The 19,150-nt window shown below is 49.6% G+C and overlaps 1 protein-coding gene across 11 annotated transcripts in view; it reads left to right on the forward strand.

Moving 5' to 3' along the window:
- NAV2 (neuron navigator 2) overlaps nt 1–19,150 on the forward strand; it is a 367,465-nt gene that overhangs the window by 54,122 nt on the left and 294,193 nt on the right. The window contains exon 1 of one of the 11 annotated variants that reach the window (XM_084772851.1): nt 798–884. The exons of 9 other annotated variants lie outside the window; for them this stretch is intronic. Coding sequence is in view for 1 of the 2 variants with exons in the window: in XM_084772864.1 (XP_084628990.1) it covers nt 1,455–1,505 (51 nt within the window). In the remaining variant the exon portion in view is untranslated. Of the gene's footprint in view, nt 1–797; nt 885–1,224; nt 1,506–19,150 lie in introns of those variants that run through there. One more of the 11 variants, XM_084772864.1, reaches the window with a different exon arrangement.

The following is a 19,150-nucleotide window of genomic DNA, read 5'->3' on the forward strand; positions in this document are numbered from 1 at the left end:
GAAGTGCGAAGGATCGTAATATGTGGACAGCAGAACATGGAAGGTCAGGGATGAAGGGGAGAAAGGGAGGTGGTAGAGGAACCAAAGAACACGGTGTTTTTTAAAAAGTTTCCTTACTTTTGTCCATGAGAGGACTCAAATCCTGAAGGGTAGATAGAGCTTATAGGGAAACATCTTCATCTATTTGGTCTGCTTTAAAGGTCCTCCTTCAAAACATCAGGGCAGTCTGCTCACTTCCTCTCATTTCGAAGCTCTGGGTGCTGAAAAAGAACATATAATAACACGAAATAACATATAATAAGTTAGTTCCAAGAATCTTGGGCCGGCTCTGTCAGTTCTGGGGAGGCAGCGTTGCTGTTGGTACTATTACTGCTACCTAAGCCAGGGGGCCCAGGGTCATGCGGTGCCGGACTGGGGGGGGGGGGGGGCGGCGGCTGGCTCCGAACAAGCCACGAGCCTTCTGAGGATAGTCAAAGTTTCTGAGAACCCCTGGGGAGTCACATTTGGATTAGTGGTCAGTGGAGCTGCCCAGTCCCGGAAGTCTCAGAAAAAGAAAACCACCAGGCAGCCTGCGGCAGGTTGATGAGACTGAGGAGGAAACAAAGTATCCAAAACTGTCGTTCGTTCCCTTGTCCCCTCCCCCCCCCCTCCCGCCAGGGTTTACGTCCTTTCTCTTGCAGCTGCCAGGTGTGCTCCATCCTTTACGAAGCAGGAAATAAATAACCTCCAGGGGTGTGGGCTAATGTGTGTGTGTGTGTGTGCGCGTGTGTGTGTGCGTGTGTGCGCGCGCTGGTTGGTCTCCCTGGGTGCCTGCGTCTATCCTACAACCACGATCCAGATTCCAGCTGTCTCTCCGTACCAGTGACTACCACGGGACAATCTGGGTGAGTGTGAGGCAGAAAGTGAGATACATGTGTTGTGGGGAGAGATACGAGCTGGTGTCCTGGCTGAGAACCAGAATGGTCCTGGAAGCCACAGCCCCCTCTCGGGATCGCAGCCCCCCCTCCTGCCCAAGACTGTCCCGCCTACCCTCGCCCTCTTCGCAGGAGTTAAGGACCTCCCCGCTGCGCTGGCTGCTCTCCGGTTCCCCTTGCACCGGGGGCCCTGCGACAGTGGCCAGTGCCCCCACCCCCACCCCCACCCGCCTTCACCACGCGGAGCCCCAGGGGCCCCAAGTGTCTGCTCGCTGGGGCACAGGGGAGTTATTCGATCGTGCTGAGGAAGCACGGCACTCAAGAAGTGTGGGCGCAGGGCTTCTGCCCCCGACCCCGCGCCTTGAGTTTCCCCAGGGCTGGGCGAATTGACCTCAGTGGCCCGCCAGGGATGTCCCAAGGGGCTGCAGAACACTGGACGACCTGGAGCCGGGGCCAGACCAAGGACCTTGTCGGCAGGTGCCTCGGCTTCTTTTTCCTTCTTCCCGTCCTCTTCCCCCACTCTCCTCATCCTGAAGTAAGATGAGCGTGATGCTTTGGCGCTGGGAACAAAATAATTCTACCATGAAGCTGGTAAGGGCACACCGCAGACTCGCAAGCTCCACTTTGGGTCTCTTCCCTGACAGTCTGAATTGTTGCTGAAGTGGAAAATCCGCGATCCGCACGCAGTTGGTATTTCTCTTTTTGTTTTGGAGGTAGATTTCTGAGTGCGTGCATGTGTGTGTGTGTGTGTGTGTGTGTGTGTGTGTGTGTGTGTGTGTGTGTGTATCCCTGAGGCTTGTGCAGTTGCACCTCCAGGGTCGTCTCCTTGGTGCAGAGCTGTATTCTCCCGGCAGGTCCTGGGTCAGCCGTATTCTGCCTCCTGGACCCCTGCCCAGCATTGTGTTGCAGTCCTATAGGATGCACGTGGGCACCGCTCCCGCGTGGTGTGGCTCATTTGGGATTGGGAGTGGGAATGTGCAGCCCCTCTTCTTAGTCCTCCTCACAGTGTGGTAGTTCCTTTCTAGGCTTGCAGAAAGCCTCCAGGCTTCAGGTACACCGCGGCCCCCCCTCCTCCCGCACCCCACCCCCACCCCCACCTTTTCAGAAGTAACTGCTGGCTCCCTCCTGAGAGAGGTGAGGCCAGCAATGCTTTCCTTGCTTCTCCAGGAAGGTTGAATTGTTTTCCCATCCCAAGCAGGAAATGTGATCCAAAGGCTCTTCTCCTGGCTTTGGCTCTGTGATTTTTTTTTTTTTAAATCAGACAATTTCGGCTGGCAGGGATTGTAATCCCCTCCACCGCCCCTACACACCCCTGCCCAGGTCAGAGAGTGCTGTGGTCTGGTCAGTCTCCTCATCCTGCAATGATCGAAGAATTCTACTTTACAGATCTGGTGCTGAATTTGAGAAATAAGAGCTCAGTAAAGAGTAAGGTGGATAAGTTGGAAATCATTGGGATGATCTCCTTAAAGATGCTATTTTAAAACAACAACAGCAAACTAATAGACACTGAGGCTGAGTCTTCACATAGTGAAGCATATGTTTTAAAAAGTGTGCCTTAATGTTCACACTGTGTGTGTTATGATTGGCCTGTGTAACTTTAAGCTACTGTTTTACAGCTTGGTTTAAGGTGCTGTAACATTAGCAAACATTACAGCACCTTAGCTGCTCCAGGTCATCACTGTAGCTCCTTAATCCTTTCTGGGAACCCTTGCCCAGCCCTGCCTTGGGAAAGCCAGCCTTTCCCCTTGCTTCCTCCCGAAGTCATGTCCGAGATGCCGATCTGCTGTGCAGTCTGAACAGCAAAGGTTGCTGGGCCTGAAGCTTTTATGAAGAAAATAGATTCTGGGCCAGGCATGGAAACCACAGAGCACCTCAGCACATGACATCTGGGACCTGCTGGCAGGTGCCTGAGGTCAGAACCAGGACATCCTTGCTGTCTATTTAGCCTATGGAGAGAGCTTTCTTCTGCATGGGTCAGAGGTCAGCCTTTATTGGGTCGGCCTGGGTCTTTAGACTTGTCTCACTTTTCAAATGAGCTCTAAGGACCACCCAAGATGGCTGTACCCCTTTTCCAACCAGATAGAGGAGGGAAGGAGGAGCTCAGACAACCTGCTAGCATGTACAAGGCAATAGTTACTATCCTGGGTACCCTCACAGTCTCCAGAGTCTCTGGGCAGGAAAATGCATGGCTGGGTATTGGCATTCAGAGAGCCTCCTGGCCAAGCAAGCCTCAGCCCTTCTGTAGTAGAGTCTGAGGAGCGGCACATGCGTTGATATCAACTTAGCAAGCTACAAGCCATCTGCTGTGAATTTGCTCTACTAGGGACTTGACCTTAGCAGACATACCGGCTGCGTCACTGAGGGCTCCTGGTTTGAGTTCTAGCCTTGCCATTTACTAAATCTGACCCATTTTCTTCTCTGTAAAATATGGTTTTGCAGTTCTCCATCCTTGAACAAAGATGATACAGGATAGTCTAAGAACAGGATCTAGCCTAGAGTCTGAAAACACTGGCGTAGATTAGGTGGGCATGACCAGTCGTCTTCTTGTCATTTTCTTCAGTGGTAAATGAGACACACATCTGGGTCCCACTTTGCCTGTGCTGCTGGGTGGATGGTTAGTGATAGGCTTGGGGAAAAGAAAATCTTTCTTATCTTTGAATCATTACTGGCCCTCAGCAGGAAAGAGTTCCTTGAGAACATCTTAGAAGTCAATTGTGTGTGAATAACCGCCCACAATGGGGCTTGGGGGCAGAGGTGGGCGCCCTGAACTGTTATCGTTGATGCAGTTCAATAAACACCAAGTCGGTTAACCCACAGCTTGAGAACTCACTGTTCTGGTTGAATAGTGGAGCAGGAGGTCTTACTTCACGTTTTATTTTTAAAGCTAATTGAATTTTAAAAAAAAAATCAGACCAAGAGTCATTAGAGGCAAAGTCCGGATCTCTCTGTGTTATCTCTGCAAGGGAATGTCAGAAATGCACCTGCCCACCTTAGAGAGAAGGCAGTGGCTGGTAGATTTTCAGTGAAAGGGAGTGAGAGGAGGTGGCTGCTCCCGCTGCCTGCAGGGAGGAGGATAAGTTTAGGCACAGCCCGGAGCAGGATGTGGGCAGCTGTGGCATCCCTGTCAGCCCTTGGCTCCCTTCCGTTTCGATTCCTTGGTGTTAGGCAAGGCATGGAGTGACAAGGAGGCTGCTGGAGCAGGGATTAACTCAGAAGGGTGGTAGAGTCCACTGGGAGAAATGATACCCAGAGAAGCACCCTTCCCCGACTGGCAGCTTGTGCTAGCACTGAGCTGAGGCTCTGGTCATGTGACTTCTAGACCTCAGCCTCCTAGCCTGTGCCTAGGGACCAGAGAGGGCATCTCCCAGGACTGCTGTGACGCGTAGAAAGATGATGCATCAGGGTTTTACACTCGGGGGTCAGGTAACTAATTGGTGGGAGGTAAAGGGATGCTCTTCTGATTAGGAGGGGATACAGGAGAGTGTACGAATCTCTACACACAAAGAAGGGAGCAGTGCCCCTGATGGCTGGTAGAACCAGGCTTAGGGAAGTATCACCCAGGACTCTCTATCCAGCTTTTTCTTATAGCTTGGACCATACCACAGGGTGGTGGGGATGGGGAGGCTGGTAGGCAAATCCCAGAGGCTTGCTGAGCAGCTAGCTAGTCTAGCTGAAGTCGTGAGCTCCAGGTTCGGTGACCACACAATTATGAACAAGAGATAAGAATTGCTAAAATGGTCTCAATAGCTGGCTTACATGGGCTCTGTTTCATCTTCCCACAACTTTGTGAACTAGAAACTATTTGATAATAGCCCCTGCTTGTCCCGATGAGGAAAAGAAGGCTCAGAGGTCAGTGACTCACCTCTGGTTTTCTAGGGGCAAAGACTGGGCATCACACTGCTAGGTTTAGAGACTGGTGTGCTTCCTAGAGACCAGTGGGGGCTGAGGCACAGATAGGACTGCAAGAGTGTATGACCTGAGCTGTGCCCTCTGCAGTGTTTCTCTTTGTGGGCCTCTTTGTGAGCTGCTCTGGCCTATTGTCCTTCTTTACACTGGAGTATGCTAGGAACAAGGAACAGAAGAAAGTCAGGATGGGTAAGTAATCCTGGGGAAAAAAAAAACAAACCCTAGGGGGTCCTTCCCCAAAATGATGGAGAAAGTAGCTCTGAATGGGGAATAATGAAAAATAACTATGCTGAATGTGCTGTTGACCTTTGACCTTTCCCTAGAGGCCCTGGTTAGTCTGCCTCTGCATACACACACACACACAAAACCTGTCCTAAGTTGGGATAATAGAGAAATTAGACAGAGTCAGGGGCTCTGGGGCTCTTTCTATCATTGTTTTACTTAGATTCAGGAAGCAACAGTGCCCCAGAGCCTGACAGGTGCTGTGTTCAAAACACTAGTTCGCATCTGGAGGCATGTGTCAGCCGGTACATGCACCGGGACCCGACTTCAGCTCACCGGCATTCATATAAAAAGCAGAGCATGGTGGCGAGTGCCTGTAACCATAGCACGGGTGGCGGGGGTGGGGGAAGATGGGCAAATCCCAGAGGCCTGCTGAGCAGCCAGCTAATATGGCTGACTAGTGAGCTCCAGCTTCAGTGGGAGACCATTTCTAAAGAAACAAGATTGAGAGTGATAGAGGGAGACACTCAAGTTGACCTCTGTCCTCCATACACGCCTGTAGGGGCACACACATGTACGAGTGGGCACGTCTGCCCTTACACACACACACACACACACACACACACACACACACACACACACACAATGTGGGTGCCTCTGTGCTGCTTTCTTTTTCCGGCTTGACCTGTAATTGCCAAATAAGAATAAGTAAATAACTATTTAAGGTGTTGGAGGTAATGAAGTGATTACCACCCTGACACTACCACACGCTCCACTCCCCCTGTCGCCGTCGGGCCTTCCTCACGTCTACCTGAACAGGATGTTTCTCATTTCATCAGCTACATTTTTTTTTTTCAGAATAAGAGGCTCACTGGCACTGCCTTGAACTTACTTCCATCTTTCCCTGGGAAATATCAGTTATTTTTGCTCTTGGGCATTGTAAGGTTTTTCTCTGCTTTACACTAATTGTAAGTGGCATAGACTTTTCTGTCTGCTGGCTACTGGATTCTGTCTGGTTTCTGTTAGTCCTTTAATGCTCAAGGGCAAGAAATTCCACCCGTTCTTCAAGAAGCCAGGTTCGGGTAGACAGGAATGCTGCCATATGAATCTCTGCTGTGAGCAATAAGCCTTGGTATTCATTTCAGAATCAAAACCGTCGCATGAGCAGAAGGTTTGACTTTGCTTAATTACCGGTGAAGTAAAGACTGGAATATTGAAGTCGGCAAAAACCCCTGAAATTAGTAAGCGACTTCTTTGGATGACATTTGGGGAGGTTACACATTTTCCTTCATTTTTGTGTTAATGGAGGCACAGAGATTTGTAATTAGTCCCTCTGGTGACCCAGCTGTGCTTATGTTACTGACATAATTGTTTTTGTATGGCGTTAGTACAAAACATTTTTTTTTTGTTTCTATTTCTAACCTCTATCATATAATGCCACCCACCCAGAAGACATGTGTCTAGCTAAGCTTTTCTTCAGGGTCTCTAATCTATCTAGGACATGTAGGCTTCTGTCATCACAGCCAGCCACCAGCCCAAGGCTCTTCCCAGGGCCTGCTCTTGTGACTTACATGTCGCTGCAGATGTGTGGACTGTGATGTGATAAGAGTTGCAGGCTGAGAGGCACCGAGGCAGTCAGAGAGCACAGCCAGCTACCCAGGATGCTGTGGAACAAGGGTGAGGATGAGGTGATGAGGGTCTGCTTAAACAGGGTAACAGGGGATCCCTGAAACAGTTGGGAGGTAGGAGACGCTTGTCCTTGCTACTGAGCCTGCTGACTCCATCCTGTCACAACACCGCGGGTGGGACAAAGATGGAGTTGTCACCCACATGAAGTTTTCAGGATTCCAGACTGACAGACAGTGGTGTGATCCCCACTCAGAGAACTCTAGTGCAGCTGAGCTGGTTGGGAGACGAAGCTCTGCTGGTCCATGGCACTCCAGGCTTACTCTGTGGTTGGGTTTTAGCTGTTTCTAGTCCTCTGAACTGCTTCCGGGCAGGAGCTGTCCATTCCAGCTGGTATGCTAGCAGAGGTTTTCTGTATTCCTACCTTAAACAAACAAACAAACAAACAAACAAAACCTGTCTGTATACTTGTCTGTTTTTTCTTTTTTGTTTTTGTTTTTCAAGACAGGGTTTCTCTGTGTAGCCTTGGCTGTCCTGGACTCTCTTTGTAGACCAGGCTGGCCTCGAACTCACAGAGATCTGCCTGCCTCTGCCTCCCGAGTGCTGGGATTAAAGGCATGTGCCACCACCGCCCGGCTCTGTTTTCTCCTTTAACAAAGTCATTGGCGTTGTTTATGTGTATCTCTGATGTGTATGCAAGTGTGGGCATGTTACATGTGCAGCTCAGAGGACACCATTGGGGCATGGGTTCTCTCCTATTTGTTGAGGCACAAGCCCTCTTGTCTCGGCCGATCACTGTACCCCAGGCAGTTCTCTTTCCGTTTCCTATCTCGCTTTAGGAGTGCTGGGGTTACACATGGGTGCCACCACATCTGGCTTTTTTTCTCCGTGGGTTCTGGGAGTTGAGCTCAGATACTCAGACTTGGGGGAGGGGGCAGACGGGACAGTATGGCACAAACAAACAAGCAAAACCTTTTTTTACCTGCTGAGCCAAAGCCCACATCAAGTCCCCATTCTTCTAAGAAACCCCCTGGCCACTCTGCTGCCTCCTGTAGGAGAAACCACTGAGGGGAGAATTGTGACACTGGCCTGGCTTGTTTTCTCTCTCTCTCTCTCTCTCTTTCTTTCTTTCTTTTTTTCCCCCTGCTTGTTGGTTGTCATAGGGTTAAAGCAGCTTGTGTCATCATGGGCTACCAAATTGGGCTTCAAAGCAGTGAGGCGAACCATGAACTGAACGAAACCTTCAGAACCATGCCAAGATAAACCTTTCTTATTCCCAAGTTGGTTTAAACTCAAGTGTTTTGTTACAGTCAATGGAAAGCTAATACATAGTCAAATTAAATCCTGGGCCCCGCTACCTTTGTCACTGGGACCTTGGACAAGTCATTTAGCCTCTGCACTTAGCCTTCCTCATCTTCCCCAATGAAGTCTCAGTCCAGAGCCTGAGTTATAAAGTCATCAAGCTGAGGTGAGCAACTGTCCCCTCTGAGCCCCCCCCTGCCCACCCCCCACCTCTGAGGATAGTACAAGGCAGGTTAATTATCACTTGGGTTGCAAATTTAGCTGAGCAGTAGACTCGGTGGACTCGTAGACTCGGGGAGCTGCACTTCCTTGACCTGTCAGATGTCTTCCCCATACGATCTTGTGGATGGAAAGAATCGACTGTCGGACTCAAACTCCAGTTAGGTGACTTTGAGCTAAGCAGCCACAGCCAGAAAGGACAGTGGAGTCCAGGGCTGAGAAGCCTGGAATGGCACTACTGTCAGGAAGAGGCCCTGCAACAAGGCACCCCAGCTGAGCACATCAGAGAGGGACCAGCCTCGGGCCTCCTGTTTATGACCACTCTCCATGCACCTGCCATTACTCACCCCGCCAGTCTCTGAAACAGAGGCGCAAAGAGAAGAGGCAGCACTTAGGATTGCGCCTGGAAAAGCCATGTCTCTTTGGAAATGGGCCGCAGATGACGTAACCCTGTGGTATCCCGTTACCCGGTTCTTGGCTAATCTTGGTATAAAACTTGTTTAGGTGAAATCTGAGTCTGGAGAAGGCAGCTAAAGTACATTATTTTCTCACTGTTGAATGCCTCCTGGGCTTGGGATAACATTTAATCCAAAGAGTAAAGTGATATTTCCTGAGATAGCAATGAGTTCATGTTTGGGAATTAAACCAACTGAGTTTATTGCATCTTTTTTTTTTAAAGTGCAAACTGTGGTAGTAGATGCTCTTTGTACCAAGTACTGTCTAGCCTGGCTGCTGCACTGGGGGGATGGGGAGCTATAGACGGTGGCGGCTGTACCCACGTCTCTCTGGCTGGGTATTATTCCAGATATTTTGGTCTAAGGGGGCTATATTTTGAATGTGTTGTTTTCTGGCAGACAGGCCTGCTTTCGGTTGTGCTTCCTGAGTTTGAGTGACTTGTTCCCTGACCTTTTATCCTTTGCAAGGTGGTTCCCACTCTGAGAAGGATGGCTGAGCAGCCACCTTATACCTGGGAAAGAGAGCGCCCCTTGTGGCCCTTTGTGGGGAGCAAGCTGGCCAAAGAAAGGAGAGAGCGAACGTGGGGAATCAGAATGGGACCTACCACGGTCCCTTATTTCCAGAAGCATCGTCTAGTATAGGCATGTGAAGATCCATGCGTGGTTGACTTACACTCACCTGACAAAGACTGTCTATGGTTCCATTCTTTGATGCTTAAACCTGAAAGTCCTGGAGCCTGAGAGATGGCTCAGCGGTTAAGGGCACTGGCTACTCTTCTAGGTGACACAGGTTTTATTCCCAGCACTCATAGGGAGGCACACAACCATCTGTAATTGCAGTTCCGGGACATCTGATGGACCAGGCACGCATGTAGCACAAACATACACACAAGCAAAACATCCAAACACATAACATAAGCTGCAATAAAAATTAAGTTGCCAGGGCTGGAGAGATGGCTCAGACGTTAAGAGCACTGGCTGCTCTTCCAAAGGTCCTGAGTTCAATTCCCAGCAATCACGTGGTGGCTCACAACCATCTATAATGTGATCTTGTCCCCTCTTCTGGTGTTCAGGCATACATTGCAGGCAGAACACTGTAAACATAACAAATAAATAAACCTTAAAAAAATTAAATTGCCAAGTCCTATTGACTGGGTCTACATGCCGGTGGTCGTGGATACAGAATGCCACCTCACATGCCTGGCTTTTGACTGTGTCCTCTGCACGCTTCTTAGCATATGCGTATTCATAGACGAGCTGATGCTTACCTTACTTGGAGAATGTGGTCCTGGGCTCAGATCCAGAGCCGATCACCAAGCCCTTTTCATCAGAATCAATGGCAGCCACAGAGGCTCCATCCTTTCACTTCCTAGAGGCCACCCAGAACCTACTACATGCCCAATGCTTAGTCACTGTTTTTATGTTTCAGCAGCCTGCAGAGTGATCCCTTGCAGCCCAAGGTTTCTCTTTATAAGCATAATAAAACAAGTGGATCCGTGGGCTAGCTAGTGGTGTGACCTGAGTCTCCCGTTGGCTCTACACCTCTTGGTCCTGGCAGCAGCTGGGTCCTGGCCCAACAGAAGTCCACTTCCCAATCACCATTGGTTAAGTATTTCTAGGATTCTGCGGTGACATTGCATGTATTATATGTTGGGGGGGGGCAGTTATAGGAATCTTCTGGCATGGCTCCTGGGTGAACCCAGCCAGACATACTGGGTCTGGGAAAAATAAAGAATGTAGACATCTACCTTGCAGCTGTCATTTGGCCTCCACCTCATATGTCCCCTGCATGCTTCTTACCACACCTACCCTCCTTGGAGAACGTGGTTCTCGACTGAGACTGGGGCAAGTCACCATGCCCTTTAATTGGGATCAAGTTACTGCAAGACCCTATTTACTTCTGGGTTTTACTGTACCGACCAAGGTGGGAAGCTAATGGATGCCGTGTCTCGACTTCGTGGATGTGGAGTTAATGCACCTGCTGCATGTGATGGCAGGGTGAATCCGATGACGATCCTTAGTTCTGATACTCGGGGTCACGTTTGGAAGCTAAGTGGCAGCCACGCTGATGGGTCACCTTGCATGTCTGCAGCATCAGACTCCGTTGGAATGGCAGCTTTCTAGTTGTTGTAGATCTTCGCTGTTTTGCACGTACCAGATTCTGTTTGGTCCAGAAAAGAGGAAGGTGATGAGGATGCCTTGCTCCTCCCCCAGCATGTGTGCTGCCTAGAGCCTCCCCGGTAAACGTGAGCTGAAGGCTAGCATTGCAGGAGGGGCATGCCGGTGGTGAGCGTGCCTCTCTGTGGACTCAGAAGCAAGGCCTGCCAACTGGTTGTCAGTAGTAAGCAGAGACAAGGGAGCGTTTGAAGAGTCCTGAGGCTTTTCGCCTGGGAAATGTGTAGCGTAGTCCTGAGAGATCCGGAAGGCAAGAGGGAGTTGCAGCAGAGAGTAGGCCAGCTAGACATGATGGATTGGTTTTGGCAGTACCACGTTGGAAGTTATTCATAGCATTTTTAAAGTTCTGTTGGATATTTATCTACGCTGTGGTCCAAGTGGTCCAAGGGGAATGTGAATCAGCGTAAGCAGTGCCTGTGCCCTCATCCCTCCTCTTGCCCTGGCGACAAAAGCCCGTGACCTTCAGTAAGCTGGCTGAGCATCTTTTACCTCCCTGGCTCCAGGCCAGTGGATAAATGCAAAGAACCTGACTGAATGTAAAGGTGAGCTGCCTTCTTACCTCCCCTGTTGAAGGCCACAGGTTCAGTTTAATCTGTCTCACTCCCAGACTCTAAAAGACCTGGAGGGAGGAGAAAGACGGGAGGAGGTGACTCTCTGAGTAATAGGGACATCATGGACCCTCAATCCCGTCTTTAAGCACAGTTGTCCTTTGTTCTCCAGGTAGAATTGGTACCCAGACTCTTGCCAATAATGCAGTCTGTGATGCCCAAGTACCTACCTATGTAGAATGGTGTTTTTTTTTTTCATATGACTTGCACACACCTTCCTGTGTTGTTTGCATCATCCCTGCATCACTCCCAGAACTTAATATAATGGAAATGGCATGTAATTCGTTATTATGTACATTGTTTAGGTTTGGACATGCTCTGCAGAAATGCAGCTTTTTTTAAAAAAAAAAAGATTTTTGATCTGTTGTTGGTTGAATTGCAGATTAGGAACCTGTGGGCACATAGTGGACACACTCCACTGGCCTTTGTTAGACCAGATTAAGCAAAGCTCTTCTTGTGGGAAGAGCGACCTGATTATGGAGTAAAAAAAAGCCAAGTAGAGTCATTTTTTTTCTCGGGAGCCAAGTGGGAACTTGGGACAGAGGGCAAAGGGGAAAGGACCATTTCTTTCCAATATGGTTACTTGCTGCCAAGCTTTCCACAGGGAAGCTGGGGCAAGCCGACTTCATAGAGGGAGCATGCTTCTGCCTGCCATCCAACAGGAACCGGGAGCTGCTGTGGTTTTTGTTTGTTTGTTTGTTTGTTTTGTTGGGTTTTGGGTTGGTTAGTTGGTTGGTTGGTTCTTTTGGTGTGTGTGTGTGTGTGAGAGAGAGAGAGAGAGAGAGAGAGAGAGAGAGAGAGAGAGAGAGAGAGAGAGAGAGAGAGAGATAGGTCATCATACCAGAAGGATGACTGGCTCCTTAGAAAACCCCCAGAGGCTGCTGTCTGAAGCTGAGGTTGGAGATTCGGGGGCATCTCCTCTGTGATGCGCTGACATTAGCAACAGAATAACTTGGTCCAGATCGTAATGATCTTGGACACATGACAATTTGTCTGGTCTTCAGAGTCTCTGGTGGGAACCCTGGAAGATTAGCTGAGTCCTTTTCTCATGGGAGAGGGGGGGGGGGGTCAGCATTGTCACTCAGTAGATGGGATAGTTAAGAGGGTTCTGGGAAGGGCTCAGCGGTTAAGAGCACTTATTCCTCCTGCAAAGGACTCAGGTTCAGTTCCCAGCACCAGCAGCGCCAGGTGGCCCACAACCACCTGTAACTTCAGCCCTGTAGAGGTTCAGTGCCCTCTTCTGGCCTCAATGGGTTCTAGATGTATGTGCATAGCCCCCCGCCGCACATATCTATAATTGAAACGATATACTTTTTTATTTAAAAGGGAGGTTCTAGAAATTCAGACTTGTCTGCAGGTGTGTGTGTGTGTGTGTGTGTGTGTGTGTGTGTGTGTGTGTGTGTGTTTGTCTTTAGAACCTCCCAGAGCTAAGACTTTGAAGCAGGCTACATGCAGGTGGAATTTAGAAAGAGAAAGTCACAGATGGGGTAAATGGTAAGTGTTAAGGCACATTTCCATAAGTTTATGGACTACTTCATAATACAGCTAGCAGGAGAGCAACTCGTGTGCCGTAGGTCTTCCTGGCTCAGAGAAAGAAGACTGGCTATGCTTCTTAGAGAGCCCGCATGCCAGCCCTCATGTTTACTTGCTCCACTCCAAGCAGTGTGGTGCCAACGATAATCTAGTGTGACTATTTCAAGAAGTAATGTGTTCCAGATGTGGTGCTAAACAACCCCCCATACAGTGCCCCACCTTTGCTCTTTCTGTTTCTGCAAGCCAGAGTTTCTCAGCCTGTGTCCTGGTTGGCATCTGCTTGACAGAAGTCTGCAAAGCTGTCCCACAGGTAATAGGATATCCAGTAAGCGCCCTTAGCATCTTCCTCTTGCGATGTGTTTGGTGGCAAATCTGTCACTGCAGCTTTTGGGAGGTTAAGACATAAATAAAGGCAGGAGTTTAAGAGTAACTGGGGGCTACATGAGATATGTCTCAAAACAAACAAAAACCAACCAGCCAAAACCAAAAAATGTCCAGAAGTCTTTAGATGTGACCTTGCGTCAGAATTAGTCCTGGTTGAGAACTGCTGTAAATAACTATCTCGCCTTTACCAACCACTTTAAACAGAGCTTGAACTCTCAGTCTCAATCCCTCCCCATCCCATTGCCTCATTGCCCGAAGAAAACCTTCCAAGAGACCTAAACCCTAACCCTATGTAACCATCCCATAGCTAAGGCCACCTTTATCAGACACCATTGCTTATTGTCCATTTTCCAGACAGCCCTAGAGTCTCGTCCAATCAAACTGGCACTGGTTTTGTTGTTGTTGTTTGTTGTATTGGTTTTTGTTTTTGTTTTTGTTTTGAGACAGGGTTTCTCTGTGTAGCTGTGGCTATCCTGGGCTCTCTTTGTAGACCAGGCTGGCCTCCCTCTCACAGCAATCCACCTGCCTCTGCCTCCCTGAGTGCTGGGATTAAAGGCCTGTGCCACCACACCCAGCCTACAATGGCACTGTTTTACCCTCCCGCCTGAAGTACATTTCTGTGGGCTCTCTTTGTATAGAGAATAATGTCTTCTCTGTGGCTTCAAAGTCCTGCAGGATCTGCTGCGCTCTACTTGTCTCACCTGCCACTCACAGACCTGACCACACCCCCTTCTCCTTGGACTCACTAAGCTCTTCCCAAGGCTGGGAGTTTTCCAGACATTCCCTAGGCCCCAGCAGGCTCTTCTTCTCATGCATGGCTCTTGGCCAACTGAATGGAGCTCCTTCCTAGAGACCTCTGTTCTAGCACACAGTTACTGTCTTCAGAATTTCAGTCCCTGGCTGTTTTTTCCTTCATTACACCCGTTTCAAGTCTTAAGCTGGGCTGGTCTCCTTGAGGGCTAGAGTCCTGCTCGACCGCTTTCAAAGGTATCCCTCACTCCAGGCATGAGATCAGCATGCCACAAACACGTTGACTTAAGTGACGAGCTGATCTCCCCATCCCTCTTTCTGGTGTACAGTTGGTGATGAGCTGACTAATGAAATTAGCCTCGCCACCAAGTCAGCTGATGGTCCCAGTTTTCTTCTTTGTGTTTCTCAGGACTATGAGCATACTGCCTTCCAAAGACAAGGTGCCCAAGCACTCATTGTTGAATGACAGATAACCCATTTTAATGTAATATTTCATGTATGCTTAATTATTAAAATAAACACTCAAAGGATTTTCAGCTCTTGAAATCCCAAAGTCATCTGGCTGTGGTGGTGCATACCTTTAGTCCCAGCACTTGGTTAGACAAAGGCAGGTGGCTCTCTGTGAATTTGAGGTCAGCCTGATCTATAGAATAAGTTCTAGGACAGCCAGGCCTACACAGAGAAACCCTGTCTCAAAAAAAAAAAAAAAAAAAAAAAAAAAAAGAAAGAAAAAAAAAAGAAAGAAAAGAAAAAGCAAGAAAGAAAGAAAAAGAAAAAAAAAACGCCAAGGTCCATTCCTTGACCTTCTCTAAACTTTGATATAGGAGGATTGACCTACCATCCCACCCCACCCCACCCCAGCCCCAAGTGGAAGGCATGGATGTGTTTGTAGGCCTCACTGTTACTGGTACTGTATGGAAGTTGGTAGCTTAGCAATGCACAGAGCCATAGGTTCCATCCCCAGCATGATGATGATGCCTGTAACCCCAGCAACCAAGAAGGAGAGGCAGGAGAAGGTTCAAGGCCGTTCCCCATTACAGTCTGAGGCCAGCCTGGGGATACACGAGACTCTCAAAACCAACCAAACAGGGCAGCAGTGGAGAAGTTGCTGGGAGACACAAAATGGCTCCACTGTCTGGCCCTTTGTGGCTATCAGAGAAACACGAACTTCAATCCAAACCAAGTGCATGGGATAAAAGAGAGACAGAATTGTATTCATATAAGAGAACTGAGCCCAGGTCTCATCTTAGAAATGAATCTGTCAGGTCTTGACTCCAGGTAGAATAGCTTCCTACCCTCTGACTACGGGCTGTCCGCTGGTGAGATGGAGAACTTGTTGGGCGGGGCAGCCTGTGACTGGGTTAAGCGTCATGGTGCTGTCCTGAACGGTGCTAGCCGTCCTGAAGTAGTGCTGGGGCCTCTCTGCCCGACCCCGGAGCAGAGCCTCAGCTGTATGAAGTATGGAGAAGTCATGAAGATTCCTCACATTCTCAGACTACTTTCTGGGAGTCTTGTGAAGCCCCCGCTATTTCTCTCATTACTCTCTCCTCATGGCTGAGTTCAACGGCGTTTTGCAAACCTGGACTTTGAATCTGGGAAAATGCTTTATGACCGTTTTTTTATGACCTCAAAGCAACCCATGGAGGCAACTAACTTCCTTCTCTGTGCCAAAAAGAGCAAAACCAAGGGCCTGGTAAATTGCCCAGGATCTCCCGGGCTGTGCAGCCACTCATTGCGTGCAGCTCTTGTGTGCCCAGCTGCGGAAGGGCTCTGGCAAGAGTCTGTCAGCAGCCTCAGCCCACATTCTTACGGCCTTCATGGTCTTCCCCAGGAAGGAGGCCGACCTAGCTCAGCGAGCCATATATGGTCAGGGCTGTGCGTTTTCAATACAGAGTTCCAGTCCAAACCAGCATCCCTGACTTCAGCCCAGTGCAGTTTTTACTCTCACATAGTTGTCTCAGGTGCCTCAGGACCCAGTTTTCCTTCATAGAAGTCAGAATAGTCTGGTGAGCACACCCAGGGCTTCTTGGGGGGTACAAGGTAACCTAAGAAATAGAACAAGGCCGCTGGAGCCTGCTTTCCTCAGTCCCTGTCCAGCACAGCCACTCACTTGGGCTACCATTTGACCTCAGTTTTCCTCATCTGTGTTGGGGATGACCATGGTCCCACTTCTCCTGGGATATGTGGAAGACTGAACCACTTAGTGTGTGGCTGGCTCGTGGCAGTACCTGTCACAGTATTATTGCTGTTCCAGCTATTTATGAATGGCAGTTGCTGCTCCCTGATTCTGTGACCCTGAGAAAGTGATTTGACATCTCTGAGCTTTGGGTATCTCTTCTGTGGTTTAGTTCGGTAGCTAAACCGAATACTGGACATGTGCTTGAGGCATCTGCCTATTTAGAATATCCGGGTATGTGCACATCTTTCATCCCCATGAGTGGGGACTTTGTGGAGGAGTCAGCTACCACAGCTTTGACTCAGTTCAGGACCACACAGTTGCTTGGGTCTCCCCTTTTCCGAGGATGGGACTTGGGACAGCATCTATCTACTCTTCAGCTTCGGTGACTTAGCCACTTACAAAGAGTACCTCTGAATTTATTTTCAGGCACTGGGGAGATGGCCCAAGCAGTAAAGGGTTGGCTGTGCAAGTGTGAGAGGACGTGAGTTGAGTCGTAGCATCCATTAAAAGCCGGGCACTGAGGCAGCATATGTATACAATCGCAGCACAAGCGGCTTCTTCTGGCTCATGGGCCAGTCTTTACCTCACCCCGCCCCCCCCCCAAAAAAAGCAGTTCCCTAATGAGGGCATCAACAGCTGTCACTGAGCTTGAGGTGGGCAAGTGGTTGCTTAGCAGCCAGGGCTTTGCCAATCCAGACAGCAGGTACCCAGTCTCCCTGCAGAGAGCCTGGTGAGAGGGGAGGCTAGCAGTAGGTGGAGGTGCAGGGCAAGTGTAGGGCTTGGGGTTGACTCCTCCAAACCTCAGCATTGTTGTCACTGGTCACAACAGCTCTGAGCTTCACTCATGCTCCCTCTATATCAAGATGGGCAGCTGTCCCCATCCAATAAGACTGTGGTATGGAGGCATGGCAGACATCAAATGGAGGTGCTAACCAGTTCCCCGGTCCCTGGGGATGCTTTGTAAATAAATGTTCTTCTTCTGCCATCTCTGCCCAGCACAGCACTAGGCCTCTAGAGGGAAAGTGCCAGAGGCACTTCCTCAGCACACATATGGCAGAGAACAAACACAATTCAGAGATGTAATGGGACCATCCCTGCCTGTCTTCCCCAATATACATACCTAGGCCAGGTCACAGGCCTCAAGAGTGCCTATGCCAGGGATATTTTCTAAAGTTTCTTTGCCAGTCCCTTTGCCCACAAAATTCCCGAAGTCAAAGCTCCCACTACCAGATGGCATGAGTCTCAGCAGTTGGAGCATGCCCCCCCCCGCCCCCCGACTCCTACCCTCAGCTGGACTTAGCTAGAATTTTGGCTCCTCATACCTGGCTGTCCCCTAGTCTGTAGCAAGGGAGACTTTGTTCTCTCTGTGGAGCCATGTTCTAGCTGACCGGGTACCGTTGGCACATCAGGCTTGCGGGGGGGGGGGGGGGGGGGTTGGGGGGGGAAGCAGAGCTCTGGGCCGAAGGGCCTCTGCTGTTTTTTGAGGCAGCTGGAGGCTAAGACCTTGTCTGGAAGCTTCCCAGCAGTTAGGGAGTCCACTGGGCGGGCCTCACTGGCTTGCTGCACCTCTGGTTTATGTCTCTGTTTAGAACAGCCCGCCCTTCTGCCTTATTTGAGACTTCTCACTATAGTGATTGATAGGTTGTCTGCATACTACTATCTGGACATGCCTTCTGGGCTCACTGAAGCGTAATGCCACAGCACATTCTTCCTTAGAAGTTACATTTGGTTTGTTCTGAGGAGGTTTGGGGCACTTAATTTTGAAACTGCCGAGTAAGAAGTTTGAGCTGGGAGACATGGATGAAGCAAGTGGCAGTGAGGGGGCACCCCACGACTCGAGCTGAGGGAGTCATATCCTATAGTACCATTAGAGAGGGTGCCCCACATTTGCCTGGGTGCGAACGTTAAATCTGAAGATGTCTCCGTTGTCTGTTTGGGGATTAGTGCTTTGGGTGTGTATCTCTAATCAGTTCCCCATCTTACGATGATTGAATTTAGAAAAGCCACTCAAATCGACTGAAATTCCAGCAAAGTTGTAATATAATGTACCTACTCTGGAAGCTTTGATTCTCCTCAGAGCATTTGTGCCCTTTTAAAGGCGCTCTTCTCTCCTCTCCCTCTCTGTCACCATCCCCAAGCCTCTTGTTCCTGGACTCCCTGCTTCCTGTCCCGACCCCACCTCTCAGGTAGACCTACTAAGAACAGAAATCACACATTGTGTTGCTCGCCATTTAAGCATCTCTGGGGCTGCCCACCATAGGTAGAATGAAATCCATCCAACCCCACGCTGGAAGTGGCAGACGTGGTGGCCTGGAAGGTTTTCTTGTCATCTCTCCTCTGCTTGACTCCTGTCGTCTTTGACGGGACCCTTGTTTTCTCACCTACAGAACCCGGAACAGCACCTAAGCTTCTTGCGTGATCTTGGTTCCCCTCCTACCTGTGGCCCTGACTGGGGGTTGGTCTTTGCTAGAACTCCCACTGTGGGGGACGAATCCCCAAGGAGTGTGCATTGTGAATAGGCACAGCCTGTCAAAGGAACCAGTGGGAATGCCAAAGCTTTCTCCCTCTGTTCTGAGAGTGAGTATTAACAATGTTTTTGCAGAAAATGTCCACCTTAGCTTTTCCTCTTGCTCAGGGCATTTATGTCCCGTGGTGGTTTGAATAGGAAAGCCCCCCACTCCCCACCCCCACCCCCATAGACTCCTGTATTTGAGTGCTTGGCCCATAGGGAGTGGCAGTATTAGGAGGTGTGGCCCTGTTGGAGGAAGTGTGTCACTGTGGGGGGAGGCTTTGTGGTCTCCGGTGCTCAAGCTATGCCCATTAGGTCACACGGTCTCCTTCTACTGCCTTCAGATCAGGATGTACAACTGCAGCATC

This window comes from Acomys minous (assembly GCF_964271855.1).
Source record: "Acomys minous genome assembly, chromosome: 2".
NCBI classification, from domain to species: domain Eukaryota; kingdom Metazoa; phylum Chordata; class Mammalia; order Rodentia; family Muridae; genus Acomys; species Acomys minous.